The 15,516-nt window shown below is 43.9% G+C and overlaps 1 protein-coding gene across 37 annotated transcripts in view; it reads left to right on the top strand.

Moving 5' to 3' along the window:
* Positions 1-15,516, top strand: part of LOC118374032 (low-density lipoprotein receptor-related protein 1B-like) — a 117,296-nt gene that overhangs the window by 39,072 nt on the left and 62,708 nt on the right. For 22 of the 37 annotated variants that reach the window (XM_052524865.1, XM_052524852.1, XM_052524848.1 and 19 more), the window contains one exon: positions 23-274. The exons of 10 other annotated variants lie outside the window; for them this stretch is intronic. In XM_052524865.1, coding sequence (XP_052380825.1) covers positions 23-274 — 252 coding nt within the window. Of the gene's footprint in view, positions 1-22; positions 275-3,145; positions 3,353-15,516 lie in introns of all 37 variants that reach the window. 5 more of the 37 variants (XM_052524876.1, XM_052524856.1, XM_052524843.1 and 2 more) reach the window with 2 other exon arrangements.

The raw sequence follows: 15,516 nt of genomic DNA, 5'->3' as shown, positions 1-15,516 counted from the left end.
CCCTCTTATGTGTGTCTCCCAGGTGAGTTCCGGTGTAAGGACAGGAGGAAATGTATTAAGAGGAGTCTGGTTTGTGATGGACGCGCTCATTGCCATGATGGCTCAGATGAGATTGGCTGTCCAACGATCGCTGCTCCAACATCCCAAACTGCGGCCCTGAAGTGCCGTATGGGTTCTAGACTGTGCAAGGATGGGAGAGAGTGTGTCCTGCACAGCCATGTTTGTGATGGAGAGGTGGACTGTAAGGATGGATCAGATGAACAGGACTGTGGAGGTGAGTCTGATTTCTGACTGGTCAGTCGGGACGTTTTCTAAATCGACTAAGTGTCTGACGGTGTTTATAAAATGGCATGACGTCCCAAAAATGGGGAGCCGGACAGAACTGCCACTTGCAGTACACGGTCAAGAATGTGACAAAGGTTATACAATGTTTTTGTAGGGCTGTCAGAGTTAATCAGTTAACGTAAGTTAATCTTTTTGACATTTTAGTGCGCATTTTCTTTATCGCGAATAAGCGCATTGTCTGAGTGTGTAACATTAGGTCAAAAGACATCTCAAATCTACAATGCCATGTAATGCATATTAACATTGCAGGTAAAGAAAGTGTGCGTTGTCAATTTACCTAATTTTGCTAACCGTTACCTTAGACAAAGTCAAGACATCAATATTCTTGTAATGTTTTTGAAGTTCAAGTGCAGTCGCAAAAACCAAGCACCATAATGTAACTGGCTCTAATGAGGACCGCCACAGGAATGGACGACCCAGAGTTACCCCTGATGCAAAGGATAAGTTCATTAGATTTACCAGCCTCAGAAATTGCAGCCCAAATAAATGCTTCACATAGTTCAAGTAAGACGCATCTCAACATCAACTGGTCAGAGGAGACTGCGAATCCAGCCACCATGGTCGAATTGCTGCAAAGAAACCACTACTAAAGGACACCAATAAGAAAGACTTGCTTGAGCCAAGAAACACAAGCAGTGGAAATTTGTCCTTTTGGTCCGAGTCCAAATTGGAGATTTTTGGTTCCAACCGCTATGTCTTTGCGAGAACGGATCTCTGCATGTGTTTTTTCCACCATAAAGCATGAAGGAGGTGGTGTTACGGTGTGGGGCTGCTTTGCTGGTGACACGGTCACAGCATTCTGCAGCGATACGCCATACCATCTGGTTTGGGCTTAGTGGGACTGTCATTTTGTTTTAACAGGACAATGACCCAACACAACTCCAGGCTATTTTAACAATACAGAGAGTGATTGAGTACTGCATCAGATGACCTGGCTTCCACAATCCCCGACCTCAACCAAATTGAGATGGTTTGGGATGAGTTGGACCGCAGAGTGAAGGGAAAGCAGCCAACAAGTGCTCACCATATGTGGGAACTCAAGACTTGGAAAAGCATTGCAGGTGAAGCTGGTTGAGCGAATGCCAAGTGTGCAAAGCTGTCAAAGCAAAGGATGGCTATTTGAAATGTATATTTAGATTTTAACACTATTCTGAAACCGTGGATTGATGGCAGCATTTGCAAAACTGAAAGCACAAACCACTGCTTTTAATCAGGGCAAGGTGACCGGAAACATGACCGACTACACAGTGTAGCTATTCCCTCAAAGGCAATCAAACAAGCTAAGCGTCAGTATAGAGACAAAGTAGTCGCAATTCAATGCCAGACTGCATCCCCAGCCGCGTCCTCAGAGCATGCGCAGACCGGCTGGCTGGTGTGTTTACGGACATAATCAATCCTTATCCCAGTCTGCTGTTCCCACATGCTTCAAGAGGGCCACCATTGTTTCTGTTCCCAAGAAAGCTAAGGTCACTGAGCTAAATGACTATCCGCTTCGTAACACTCCCTTCCGTGCTTTGCGAGACTAATCAAGGACCATATCACCTCCACCCTACCTGACACCCTAGATCTACTCCAATTTGCCTTCCGCCCCAATAGGTCCACAGACAATGCAATCACACTGCCCTAACCCATCTGGACAAGAGGAATACCTATGTAAGAATGCTGTTCATCGACTACAGCTCAGCATTTAACATCATAGTACCCCCAACTCGTCATTAAGCTCGAGACCCTGGGTCTCGACCCCGCCCTGTGAAACAGGGTCCTGGAATTCCTGACGGGCCGCCCCCAGGTGGTGAGGGTAGGTAACATCTCCACCCCCCTGATCCTTCACACTGGGGCCCCACAAGAGTGCGTTCTCAGCCCTCTCCTGTTCACGCATGACCATGCCCGCCTCCAACTCAATCATCAAGTTTGCAGACACTACAGTGGTAGGCTTGATTGCCAACAATAACGAGACGGCCTACAGGGAGGAGGTGAAGGCCCTCTCAGTGTGGTCAGGAAAATAACCTCACACTCGACGTCAACAAAACAAAGGAGATGATCGTGGACTTCAGGAAACAGCAGACGGAGGAGCCCCTATCCACATCGACGGGACAGTCGTGGAGAAGGTGGGAAGTTAAGTTCCTTGGCGTACACATCACGGACAACTGAAATGGTCCACCCACACAGACAGCATGGTGAAGGCGCAGCAGCCCTAACCTCAGGCGGCTGAAGAAACTTGGCTCGTCACCAAACACACTCACAAACTTTTAGATGCACAATCGAGAACATCCTGTCGGGCTGTTGCCTGGTACGGCAACTGCTCCGCCCACAACCGTAAGGCTCTCCAGAGGGTAGTGAGCTCTGCACAACGCATCACTGGGGCAAACTACCTGCCCTCCAGGACAACTACACCACCCGATGTCACTGGAAGGCCAAAAAGATCAAGGACAACAACCACCCGAGCCACTTCCTGTTCAACCAACATTATTCATTCCTTTACACTGTGTTGTGTGTGTATAAGGTAGTTGTTGTGAAATTGTTAGATTACTTGTATATTACTGCAGGGTCGGAACTAGAAGCACAAGCATTTCGCTACAATCGCAAAAATCCATCTGCTAACCATGTGTATCTGACAAATACAAATTGATTTGACAGTTGGAAAATGTTTACTAGCTAGTATATTAGCAGTTGAGACATGTTACCTACAGTCTAACCCTTTGTGCTGAATTGTTTTGGGGAAACTAACGCTTCATTAGACTTGTTCTGGGTAGAGTGTAAAAGGCCTGTCCGTTATCTTGGTAATACTCTCTCCCTACAGAATCTCCAGTTCCACTTACTACAGCTTATTTGGCTCCAACTACAACCGTTCCAGATATTCTTCCTGCTCAGCCAGTCTGTACCAGTCCATCAGTGATGTGTCGGGGCTCAACTTTGTGCATCTCACAAACTCAGCTGTGTGACACATTGAGAGACTGCCCTGATGGTTTTGATGAGGAGTCCTGCATTACTAAATGTCCAAACCGAGGTAGATATATTAATGCGTTCTGATATTTGATACTGCTTTGCCACCCAGAAAACCCCTTTAACCCTCTTAATCTTTCTTCATGGTCCCTCTTATGTGTGTCTCCCAGGTGAGTTCCGGTGTAAGGACAGGAGGAAATGTATTAAGAGGAGTCTGGTTTGTGATAAGATTTTAGAGAAGGCTGTTGCGCAGCAACTCACTGCCTTCCTGAAGACAAACAATGTATACGAAATGCTTCAGTCTGGTTTTAGACCCCATCATAGCACTGAGACGGCACTTGTGAAGGTGGTAAATGACATTTTAATGGCATCGGACCGAGGCTCTGCATCTGTCCTCGTGCTCCTAGACCTTAGTGCTGCTTTTGATACCATCGATCACCACATTCTTTTGGAGAGATTGGAAACCCAAATTGGTCTACACGGACAAGTTCTGGCCTGGTTTAGATCTTATCTGTCGGAAAGATATCAGTTTGTCTCTGTGAATGGTTTGTCCTCTGACAAATCAACTGTACATTTCGGTGTTCCTCAAGGTTCTGTTTTAGGACCACTATTGTTTTCACTATATATTTTACCTCTTGGGGATGTTATTCGAAAACATAATGTAAACTTTCACTGCTATGCGGATGACACACAGCTGTACATTTCAATGAAACATGGTGAAGCCCCAAAATTGCCCTCGCTAGAAGCATGTGTTTCAGACATAAGGAAGTGGATGGCTGCAAACTTTCTACTATTAAACTCGGACAAAACAGAGATGCTTGTTCTAGGTCCCAAGAAACAAAGAGATCTTCTGTTGAATCTGACAATTAATCTTAATGGTTGTACAGTCGTCTCAAATAAAACTGTGAAGGACCTCGGCGTTACTCTGGACCCTGATCTCTCTTTTGAAGAACATATCAAGACCATTTCGAGGACAGCTTTTTTCCATCTACGTAACATTGCAAAAATCAGAAACTTTCTGTCCAAAAATGATGCAGAAAAATTAATCCATGCTTTTGTCACTTCTAGGTTAGACTACTGCAATGCTCTATTTTCCGGCTACCCGGATAAAGCACTAAATAAACTTCAGTTAGTGCTAAATACGGCTGCTAGAATCCTGACTAGAACCAAAAAATTTGATCATATTACTCCAGTGCTAGCCTCTCTACACTGGCTTCCTGTCAAAGCAAGGGCTGATTTCAAGGTTTTACTGCTAACCTACAAAAGCATTACATGGGCTTGCTCCTACCTACCTCTCTGATTTGGTCCTGCCGTACATACCTACACGTACGCTACGGTCACAAGACGCAGGCCTCTAATTGTCCCTAGAATTTCTAAGCAAACAGCTGGAGGCAGGGCTTTCTCCTATAGAGCTCCATTTTTATGGAACGGTCTGCCTACCCATGTCAGAGACGCAAACTCGGTCTCAACCTTTAAGTCTTTACTGAAGACTCATCTCTTCAGTGGGTCATATGATTGAGTGTAGTCTGGCCCAGGAGTGGGAAGGTGAACGGAAAGGCTCTGGAGCAACGAACCGCCCTTGCTGTCTCTGCCTGGCCGGTTCCCCTCTTTCCACTGGGATTCTCTGCCTCTAACCCTGTTACGGGGGCTGAGTCACTGGCTTGCTGGGGCTCTCTCGTGCCGTCCCTGGGGGGGGGTGCGTCACCTGGGTGGGTTGATTCACTGTTGTGGTCGGCCTGGCTGGGTTGCCCCCCCCCCTTGGGTTGTACCGTGGCGGAGATCTTTGTGGGCTATACTCGGCCTTGTCTCAGGATGGTAAGTTGGTGGTTGAAGATATCCCTCTAGTGGTGTGGGGGATGTGCTTTGGCAAAGTGGGTGGGGTTATATCCTTCCTGTTTGGCCCTGTCCGGGGTGTCCTCGGATGGGGCCACAGTGTCTCCTGACCCCTCCTGTCTCAGCCTCCAGTATTTATGCTGCAGTAGTTTATGTGTCGGGGCTAGGGTCAGTTTGTTATATCTGGAGTACTTCTCCTGTCCTATTCGGTGTCCTGTGTGAATCTAAGTGTGCGTTCTCTAATTCTCTCCTTCTCTCTTTCTTTCTCTCTCTCGGAGGACCTGAGCCCTAGGACCATGTCCCAGGACTACCTGACATGAGGACTCCTTGCTGTCCCCCAGTCCACCTGGCCATGCTCCTGCTCCAGTTTCAACTGACCTGAGCCCTAGGACCGTGCCCCAGGACTACCTGACATGAAGGCTCCTTGCTGTCCCCAGTCCACCTGACTGTGCTGCTGCTCCAGTTTCAACTGTTCTGCCTTATTATTATTCGACCATGCTGGTCATTTATGAACATTTGAACATCTTGGTCATGTTCTGTTATAATCTCTACCCGGCACAGCCAGAAGAGGACTGGCCACCCACATAGCCCGGTTCCTCTCTAGGTTTCTTCCTAGGTTTTGGCCTTTCTAGGGAGTTTTCCTAGCCACCGTGCTTTTACACCTGCATTGTTTGCTGTTTGGGGTTTTAGGCTGGGTTTCTGTACAGCACTTTGAGATATCAGCTGATGTACGAAGGGCTATATAAATAAATTTGATTTGATTTGATTTGATTTGATGGACGCGCTCATTGCCATGATGGCTCAGATGAGATTGGCTGTCCAACGATCGCTGCTCCAACATCCCAAACTGCGGCCCTGAAGTGCCGTATGGGTTCTAGACTGTGCAAGGATGGGAGAGAGTGTGTCCTGCACAGCCATGTTTGTGATGGAGAGGTGGACTGTAAGGATGGATCAGATGAACAGGACTGTGGAGGTGAGTCTGATTTCTGACTGGTCAGTCGGGGCGTTTTCTAAATCGACTAAGTGTCTGCGGTGTTTATAAAATGGCATGACGTCCCAAAAATGGGGAGCCGGACAGAACTGCCACTTGCAGTACACGGTCAAGAATGTGACAAAGGTTATACAATGTTTTTGTAGGGCTGTCAGAGTTAATCAGTTAACGTAAGTTAATCTTTTTGACATTTTAGTGCGCATTTTCTTTATCGCGAATAAGCGCATTGTCTGAGTGTGTAACATTAGGTCAAAAGACATCTCAAATCTACAATGCCATGTAATGCATATTAACATTGCAGGTAAAGAAAGTGTGCGTTGTCAATTTACCTAATTTTGCTAACCGTTACCTTAGACAAAGTCAAGACATCAATATTCTTGTAATGTTTTTGAAGTTCAAGTGCAGTCGCAAAAACCAAGCACCATAATGTAACTGGCTCTAATGAGGACCGCCACAGGAATGGACGACCCAGAGTTACCCTGATGCAAAGGATAAGTTCATTAGATTTACCAGCCTCAGAAATTGCAGCCCAAATAAATGCTTCACATAGTTCAAGTAAGACGCATCTCAACATCAACTGGTCAGAGGAGACTGCGAATCCAGCCACCATGGTCGAATTGCTGCAAAGAAACCACTACTAAAGGACACCAATAAGAAAGACTTGCTTGAGCCAAGAAACACAAGCAGTGGAAATTTGTCCTTTTGGTCCGAGTCCAAATTGGAGATTTTTGGTTCCAACCGCTATGTCTTTGCGAGAACGGATCTCTGCATGTGTTTTTCCACCATAAAGCATGAAGGAGGTGGTGTTACGGTGTGGGGCTGCTTTGCTGGTGACACGGTCACAGCATTCTGCAGCGATACGCCATACCATCTGGTTTGGGCTTAGTGGGACTGTCATTTTGTTTTAACAGGACAATGACCCAACACAACTCCAGGCTATTTTAACAATACGGAGAGTGATTGAGTACTGCATCAGATGACCTGGCTTCCACAATCCCCCGACCTCAACCAAATTGAGATGGTTTGGGATGAGTTGGACCGCAGAGTGAAGGGAAAGCAGCCAACAAGTGCTCACCATATGTGGGAACTCAAGACTTGGAAAAGCATTGCAGGTGAAGCTGGTTGAGCGAATGCCAAGTGTGCAAAGCTGTCAAAGCAAAGGATGGCTATTTGAAATGTATATTTAGATTTTAACACTATTCTGAAACCGTGGATTGATGGCAGCATTTGCAAAACTGAAAGCACAAACCACTGCTTTTAATCAGGGCAAGGTGACCGGAAACATGACCGACTACACAGTGTAGCTATTCCCTCAAAGGCAATCAAACAAGCTAAGCGTCAGTATAGAGACAAAGTAGTCGCAATTCAATGCCAGACTGCATCCCCAGCCGCGTCCTCAGAGCATGCGCAGACCGGCTGGCTGGTGTGTTTACGGACATAATCAATCCTTATCCCAGTCTGCTGTTCCCACATGCTTCAAGAGGGCCACCATTGTTTCTGTTCCCAAGAAAGCTAAGGTCACTGAGCTAAATGACTATCCGCTTCGTAACACTCCCTTCCGTGCTTTGCGAGACTAATCAAGGACCATATCACCTCCACCCTACCTGACACCCTAGATCTACTCCAATTTGCCTTCTGCCCCAATAGATCCACAGACAATGCAATCACACTGCCCTAACCCATCTGGACAAGAGGAATACCTATGTAAGGGAATACCCCTGTATTGGACAAAAATGAATGGCATGTCATTGGCATCGGACAAACCATATACACATTGGCCAATACCACCCAATTCGGCGTTGATTCATCCAAAGTGTATTGCAAATGCCATATGGTAATTGCCAGTTGTAACACTTTAAAAAATTCAACAGGGGGCAAATGCGCTCCACCGGGGTTTTTCATATTGGATATGTAACCCAAATTAATGTCCAAAAGTAAAATTTTGAAAAAATGAACTTTTTTCAAAACTTATCACCCCTTAAAAAGTGCTTTCTGGACCGTTTTTCGAAATTCTTTCGATTTTTTGTCAATTACACATGTGTAAGAACTGTATGAATATACTTTTGTCCAATTTTATTATCATTTTTTTTTTTTTTTTACATGCGCATAAGGAATATGTTTTGTCCAATTCCAATATGATTTCATAGGAAGTCAAAAGTCAAAAGTCAAAAATGTCAAAATTTTGTAAAAACTTCACACACCCTTAAAAAAGTGCTTTCTGGACCGTTTTTGAAATTCTTTCAATTTTTTGTCAATTACACATGTGTAAGAACTGTATGAATATACTTTTGTCCAATTTTATTATCATATTTTTTTATATATTTTTTTAAATTGTGCATAAGGATTTTTTTGTGGGCCAAATGACGTAAGAAATTTGACATGCTCAAAAATCCTGCAGAAATGCAAAATTGACTGGCCTGATGAACTCGGGATGGCCGGGCAGTGATAGTTGTTCCTTTCCATCACTCGTTGTGTTGACTTCATCATGTCCATTTTGTGATGTTTTTTCACTATATAATCATATTGCAAGTGCACGTGCATTTGCAATATGTTTCAATGTGCATTTACCATATGAAATTTGACCTTGCTCAAAAATGCAAAATTGACTGGTCTGATGAACACAGGATGGCCGAGCAGTGATAGTTGTACATTTCCATCACTCGTTGTGTTGATTTCATCATCTCCGTTAGGTGATGTTTTTACACTATAGAATCATATTGCAAATGCACGTGCATTGTTGTGCAACTGGTAACCCAAAAATGAAAATATGGTTGTGAATGCATTTACCGGTCATTCTGATATTAATGCCCGCTATGGGAACACAGGATGGCCGAGCAGTGATAGTTGTACATTTCCATCACTCGTTGTGTTGATTTCATCATGTCCATTAGGTGATGTTTTTACACTATAGAATCATATTGCAAGTGCGCGCGCATTTGCAATATGTTTCAATGTGCATTTACCATATGAAATTTGAAATGCTCAAAAATGCAAAATTGACTGGTCTGATGGACACAGGATGGCCGAGCAGTGATAGTTGTACATTTCCATCACTCGTTGTGTTGATTTCATCATGTCCATTAGGTGATGTTTTTCACTATAGAATCATATTGCAAGTGCACGCGCATTTGCAATATGTTTCAATGTGCATTTACCATATGAAATTTGACATGCTCAAAAATGCAAAATTGACTGGTCTGATGAACACAGGATGGCTGAGCAGTGATAGTTGTACATTTCCATCACCTGTTGTGTTGATTTCATCATGTCCATTTGTTTATGTTTTCTCACTTTTGCAAAGTCACTGTGCATTTGCAATATGGTTCAATGGGCAGGTACCATCACGAATTTGTCATGCTATAAAAATCCTGCAGGAATGTGAAATTGACTGGTCTGATGGACACAGGATGGCCGAGCAGTGATAGTTGTACATTTCCATCACTCGTTGTGTTGATTTCATCATGTCCATTAGGTGATGTTTTTTCACTATAGAATCATATTGCAAATGCACGTGCATTGTTGTGCAACTGGTAACCCAAAAATAAAAATATGGTTGTAAATGCATTTACTGGGACTCCTATTATCCATGCCCGCTATGGGAGTACCCTACTACGGCCCTCTATCTATGGGGGCAGTCCTGAGTGCTTTATGGACTGTTTAAAATATTCTGATGGATACGCATGTTGTGCAACTGGTGATTGAAAATAGGCACCTGGTAACCCAAAAATGAAAATATGGTTGTGAATGCATTTACCGGTCATTCTGATATTAATGCCCGCTATGGGAACACAGGATGGCCGAGCAGTGATAGTTGTACATTTCCATCACTTGTTGTGTTGATTTCATCATGTCCATTAGGTGATGTTTTTTCACTATAGAATCATATTGCAAATGCACGTGCATTGTTGTGCAACTGGTAACCCAAAAATTAAAATATGGTTGTAAATGCATTTACCGGTCATTCTGATATTAATGCTCTGATGGAACACAGGATGGCCGGGCAGTGATAGTTGTACATTTCCATCACTCGTTGTGTTGATTTCATCATGTCCATTAGGTGATGTTTTTACACTATAGAATCATATTGCAAGTGCGCGCGCATTTGCAATATGTTTCAATGTGCATTTACCATATGAAATTTGACATGCTCAAAAATGCAAAATTGACTGGTCTGATGGACACAGGATGGCCGAGCAGTGATAGTTGTACATTTCCATCACTCGTTGTGTTGATTTCATCATGTCCATTAGGTGATGTTTTTCACTATAGAATCATATTGCAAATGCGTGCATTTGTATGTTGCAACTGGTAACCAAAAATAAAAATATGGTTGAAATGCTCAAAAATGCAAAATTGACTGGTCTGATGGACACAGGATGGCCGGGCAGTGATAGTTGTACATTTCCATCACTCGTTGTGTTGATTTCATCATGTCCATTAGGTGATGTTTTTACACTATAGAATCATATTGCAAGTGCGCGCGCATTTGCAATATGTTTCAATGTGCATTTACCATATGAAATTTGACATGCTCAAAAATGCAAAATTGACTGGTCTGATGAACACAGGATGGCTGAGCAGTGATAGTTGTACATTTCCATCACTCGTTGTGTTGATTTCATCATGTCCATTTGTTTATGTTTTCTCACTTTTGCAAAGTCACTGTGCATTTGCAATATGGTTCAATGGGCAGGTACCATCACGAATTTGTCATGCTATAAAATCCTGCAGGAATGTGAAATTGACTGGCCCGATGAACTCGGGATAGCTGGGCAGTGATTCTGGTTCATCTCCATGGCTCGTTAGGGTTGATTTCAGAATGTCACTTTTGGTGATGGTCCCTCTCCGTTTAAACATATTGCTAATGTACAAAAGTCAACTAGCAAGTCAGTGTCCATCAGTCAATTAGATGTCATTTTGACACCAAACTGATACCAATTGACACCAAACCCACTTTTTCCAACTCATTTAGAAGCCAACTATCATATATGTCAGAGCAGGCCCATAATTCACAGCGCCTTTAGTTTAAAACATAATAAAAACGTAAAACACATAGTTACGTTCTAGCTGCGGGTCCAGGTCAGACATTATGTGAAGGCCTATGTGAGGCGACCCCGAATCCCGAGTTTCGGCTCGATAGGTCCTTCGGTGCCCGAGTAAAACCCTAATTGGTGCTGAAAATCCACTTTTTTCCATGCCTTGCTATGGGGTCCTTGAATGAGCTATCGGACCGAAACGTTGGGGTCCGTCTCTATGGGCCGAGCCGGTTCCAATGCACCTAGTCTTGTGTCTCTGAGACTTTTCTAAATGTCGCCATTTTCGTAATGGTCAAAATGAATTGAAATCATTGCAAATGTACGAGGCTATTTCTCGGTCCGAGAACCTTCTAGAGCCACCTAACTCACCACGCACTATCGACCCGAGGTCTAGAACAGGTTTCTAAAGTTTCGGAACTCTAGGTCTGACGGTTCTTTTTAGCTCGAACAAAGCTAACTATTGGAGGCACTGTCTGTCTCTACAACCCCAATACGTCCCTCCTTCCAAGTTGTGTGTCTGTGTGATTTAGTTTTCCTTTGAAATTTTATGGGAAAAATGACTGATTTACAGTTCATGGGGGTTGCCTAATCACACATATGAAGTTTTGGACAGATCTGACTTTTTTAACCCCTCGAAACAGCCCCTGAGACACCAATTAAGGCACTTCCGGTTGGCACAGGAAGCTATAAGTCAACACATATCCTCACTGGGCTATGCTTTTACAGAATCCTGTGTTTTAAGTCCTTACGTTAAGAATTGACTGATTTACACAGGGTTGAATGCACTATGTCTATCAAACTGCAGGCAGGTAATGGAAAAACACTTTTAGGGTGATTTTAACCACTTCCGGTTGGTCCAGGAAGCCTAGAATCAACACAGGTAGACCTCATACTGGCCTGATGGACTGTTATCAAAGACAGGTTCATACGGCATTCATAACCCATATAGACTTCAGGTTGAATTTAGGGGTGCAGGCAATGTATTCCTATGGGGAGAGAAGTCAATGCAAACTATTTGAAGTAAACACCTTCTTTTAACTATTAAGGGTTAATGCCACACGGTCAACGTTAGGCTTGCACGGATCGGAAGGACCTTAGGAACGTACCTGAGGTCGAATTGTGCTTCTCACCCTAACGGTTCTCTCACTGTCACCCAAAAGCAAATGACGTTGTGGGGCAGGCTTCATTTTGGGCCTACTTTTCTAATGGTCGCTGCGCTCAGACCGAGCGAGCTACGGTCAAGCGGGATATCTCGTTGAACTCGGCACGGCCTAGAGATTATGTTTATGCCATTGCCTGCTCTCTGTGTCTTTGAGAACCGCACTTTTTCACTCCAGCCTTGCTGTGTGTGCGTGTGAGAGCTTTTCTTTGACATCTGTTGGGAGAAATGACTGATTTACAGTTCATGAGGGTTACCTAGTCACACATATGAAGTTTTGAAAAGATCTGACCTTTTTAACCCTTGGAAACTGCCACTGTGACATCATTAAAGGCACTTCCGGTTGGCACAGGAAGCTATAAGTAAACCCATGTCTTGATTGACATAGAAACTTACAGAATCCTGAGTTTTAAGTCCTTACGTTAAGAATTGACTGATTTACACAGGGTTGAATGCACTATGTCTATCAAACTGCAGGCAGGTAATGGAAAAACACTTTTAGGGTGATTTTAACCACTTCCGGTTGGTCCAGGAAGCTTAGAATCAACACAGGTAGACCTCATACTGGCCTGATGGACTGTTACCAAGGACAGGTTCATACGGCATTCATAACCCATATAGACTTCAGGTTGAATTTAGGGGTAAAGGCAATGTATTCCTATGGGGAGAGAAGTCAATGCAAACTCTTTGAAGTAAACACCTTCTTTTAACTATTAAGGGTTAATGCCACACGGTCAAGGTTAGGCTTGCACGGATCGGAAGGACCTTAGGAACGTACCTGAGGTCGAATTGTGCTTCTCACCCTAACGGTTCTCTCACTGTCACCCAAAAGCAAATGACATTGAGGGCCAGGCTTCCTTTTGCGCCTTCTTTTTTCAAGGTCGCTGCACTCAGAGCGAGCTACGGTCAAGCGGGGCGTCTCGTTGAACTCTGCACAGCCTGGAGACTATGGTGATGCCATTTTTTGTGTTGATTTCAGAATGCCATTTTGGTGATGGTCCCTCTCCGTTTAAACATATTGCTAATGTACAAAAGTCAACTAGCAAGTCAGTGTCCACCAGTCAATTAGATGTCATTCTGACACCAAACTGATACCAATTGACACCAAACCCACTTTTTCCAACTCATTTAGAAGCCAACTATCACATATGTCAGAGCAGGCCCATAATTCACAGCGCCATTAGTTTAAAACATAATAAAAACGTAAAACACATAGTTACGTTCTAGCTGCGGGTCCAGGTCAGACATTATGTGAAGGCCTATGTGAGGCGACCCCGAATCCCGAGTTTCGGCTCGATAGGTCCTTCGGTGCCCGAGTAAAACCCTAATTGGTGCTGAAAATCCACTTTTTCCATGCCTTGCTATGGGGTCCTTGAATGAGCTATCGGACCGAAACGTTGGGGTCCGTCTCTATGGGCCGAGCCGGTTCCAATGCACCTAGTCTTGTGTCTCTGAGACTTTTCTAAATGTCGCCATTTTCGTAATGGTCAAAATGAATTGAAATCATTGCAAATGTACGAGGCTATTTCTCGGTCCGAGAACCTTCTAGAGCCACCTAACTCACCACGCACTATCGACCCGAGGTCTAGAACAGGTTTCTAAAGTTTCGGAACTGTAGGTCTGACGGTTCTTTTTAGCTCGAACAAAGCTAACTATTGGAGGCAATGTCTGTCTCTACAAACCCCAATACGTCCCTCCTTCCAAGTTGTGTGTCTGTGTGATTTAGTTTTCCTTTGAAATTTTATGGGAAAAATGACTGATTTACAGTTCATGGGGGTTGCCTAATCACACATATGAAGTTTTGGACAGATCTGACTTTTTTAACCCCTCGAAACAGCCCCTGAGACACCAATTAAGGCACTTCCGGTTGTCACAGGAAGCTATAAGTCAACACATATCCTCACTGGGCTATGCTTTTACAGAATCCTGAGTTTTAAGTCCTTACGTTAAGAATTGACTGATTTACACAGGGTTGAATGCACTATGTCTATCAAACTGCAGGCAGGTAATGGAAAAACACTTTTAGGGTGATTTTAACCACTTCCGGTTGGTCCAGGAAGCCTAGAATCAACACAGGTAGACCTCATACTGGCCTGATGGACTGTTATCAAAGACAGGTTCATACGGCATTCATAACCCATATAGACTTCAGGTTGAATTTAGGGGTGCAGGCAATGTATTCCTATGGGGAGAGAAGTCAATGCAAACTATTTGAAGTAAACACCTTCTTTTAACTATTAAGGGTTAATGCCACACGGTCAACGTTAGGCTTGCACGGATCGGAAGGACCTTAGGAACGTACCTGAGGTCGAATTGTGCTTCTCACCCTAACGGTTCTCTCACTGTCACCCAAAAGCAAATGACGTTGTGGGGCAGGCTTCATTTGGGCCTAATTTTCTAATGGTCGCTGCGCTTAGACCGAGCGAGCTACGGTCAAGCGGGATATCTCGTTGAACTCGGCACGGCCTAGAGATTATTATGTTTATGCCATTGCCTGCTCTCTGTGTCTTTGAGAACCGCACTTTTCACTCCATCCTTGCTGTGTGTGCGTGTGAGAGATTTTCTTTGACATCTGTTGGGAGAAATGACTGATTTACAGTTCACGAGGGTTACCTAGTCACACATATGAAGTTTTGAAAAGATCTGACCTTTTTAACCCATGGAAACTGCCACTGTGACACCATTAAAGGCACTTCCGGTTGGCACAGGAAGCTATAAATAAACTCATATCATGATTGGGGTATGCCTTTACAGAATCCCGAGTTTTAAGTCTTTACGTTAAGAACTGAGTTATTTACGGAGGGTTTAGTGAGTGTGTGTTATTTCAGAAAATCATAGAAAATCACAGAAATCTCGCAGAGCTCCGCAGCACACTTTAAAAAGATTCGTAAGAACAACCTGCAACTGGATCTGTAACCCAAAAAAAAAAAAAAAAACACCTATCCGTGATCACCAAGGTGTCGTTGTACGATTTCTCTTAAATGACGATAGATAAATGGCTGGTTCTTTTTTATTGACACCGGAGGCTCCTTGACTTTGACGTGAAGTGGAAAAATAATTTCTCTATTTTCATTTTGGACCTTTAATCCCAGATAAATGGCCATAACTCAAAAACCGTTGAGGCCTAGACGCCATCTTGTTCGGGGCCAACTGCCCATTATGCCGCCCCTACGCTCACCGAGTTTCGGCTTCTAAATATTTTCAGTTTT

Source organism: Oncorhynchus keta, chromosome 9, assembly GCF_023373465.1.
Source record: "Oncorhynchus keta strain PuntledgeMale-10-30-2019 chromosome 9, Oket_V2, whole genome shotgun sequence".
In the NCBI taxonomy this organism is placed as follows: Eukaryota; Metazoa; Chordata; class Actinopteri; order Salmoniformes; family Salmonidae; genus Oncorhynchus; species Oncorhynchus keta.
The sequence above is the reverse complement of the archived record's forward strand: the minus strand, read 5'-3'. Positions and strand labels throughout refer to the sequence as shown.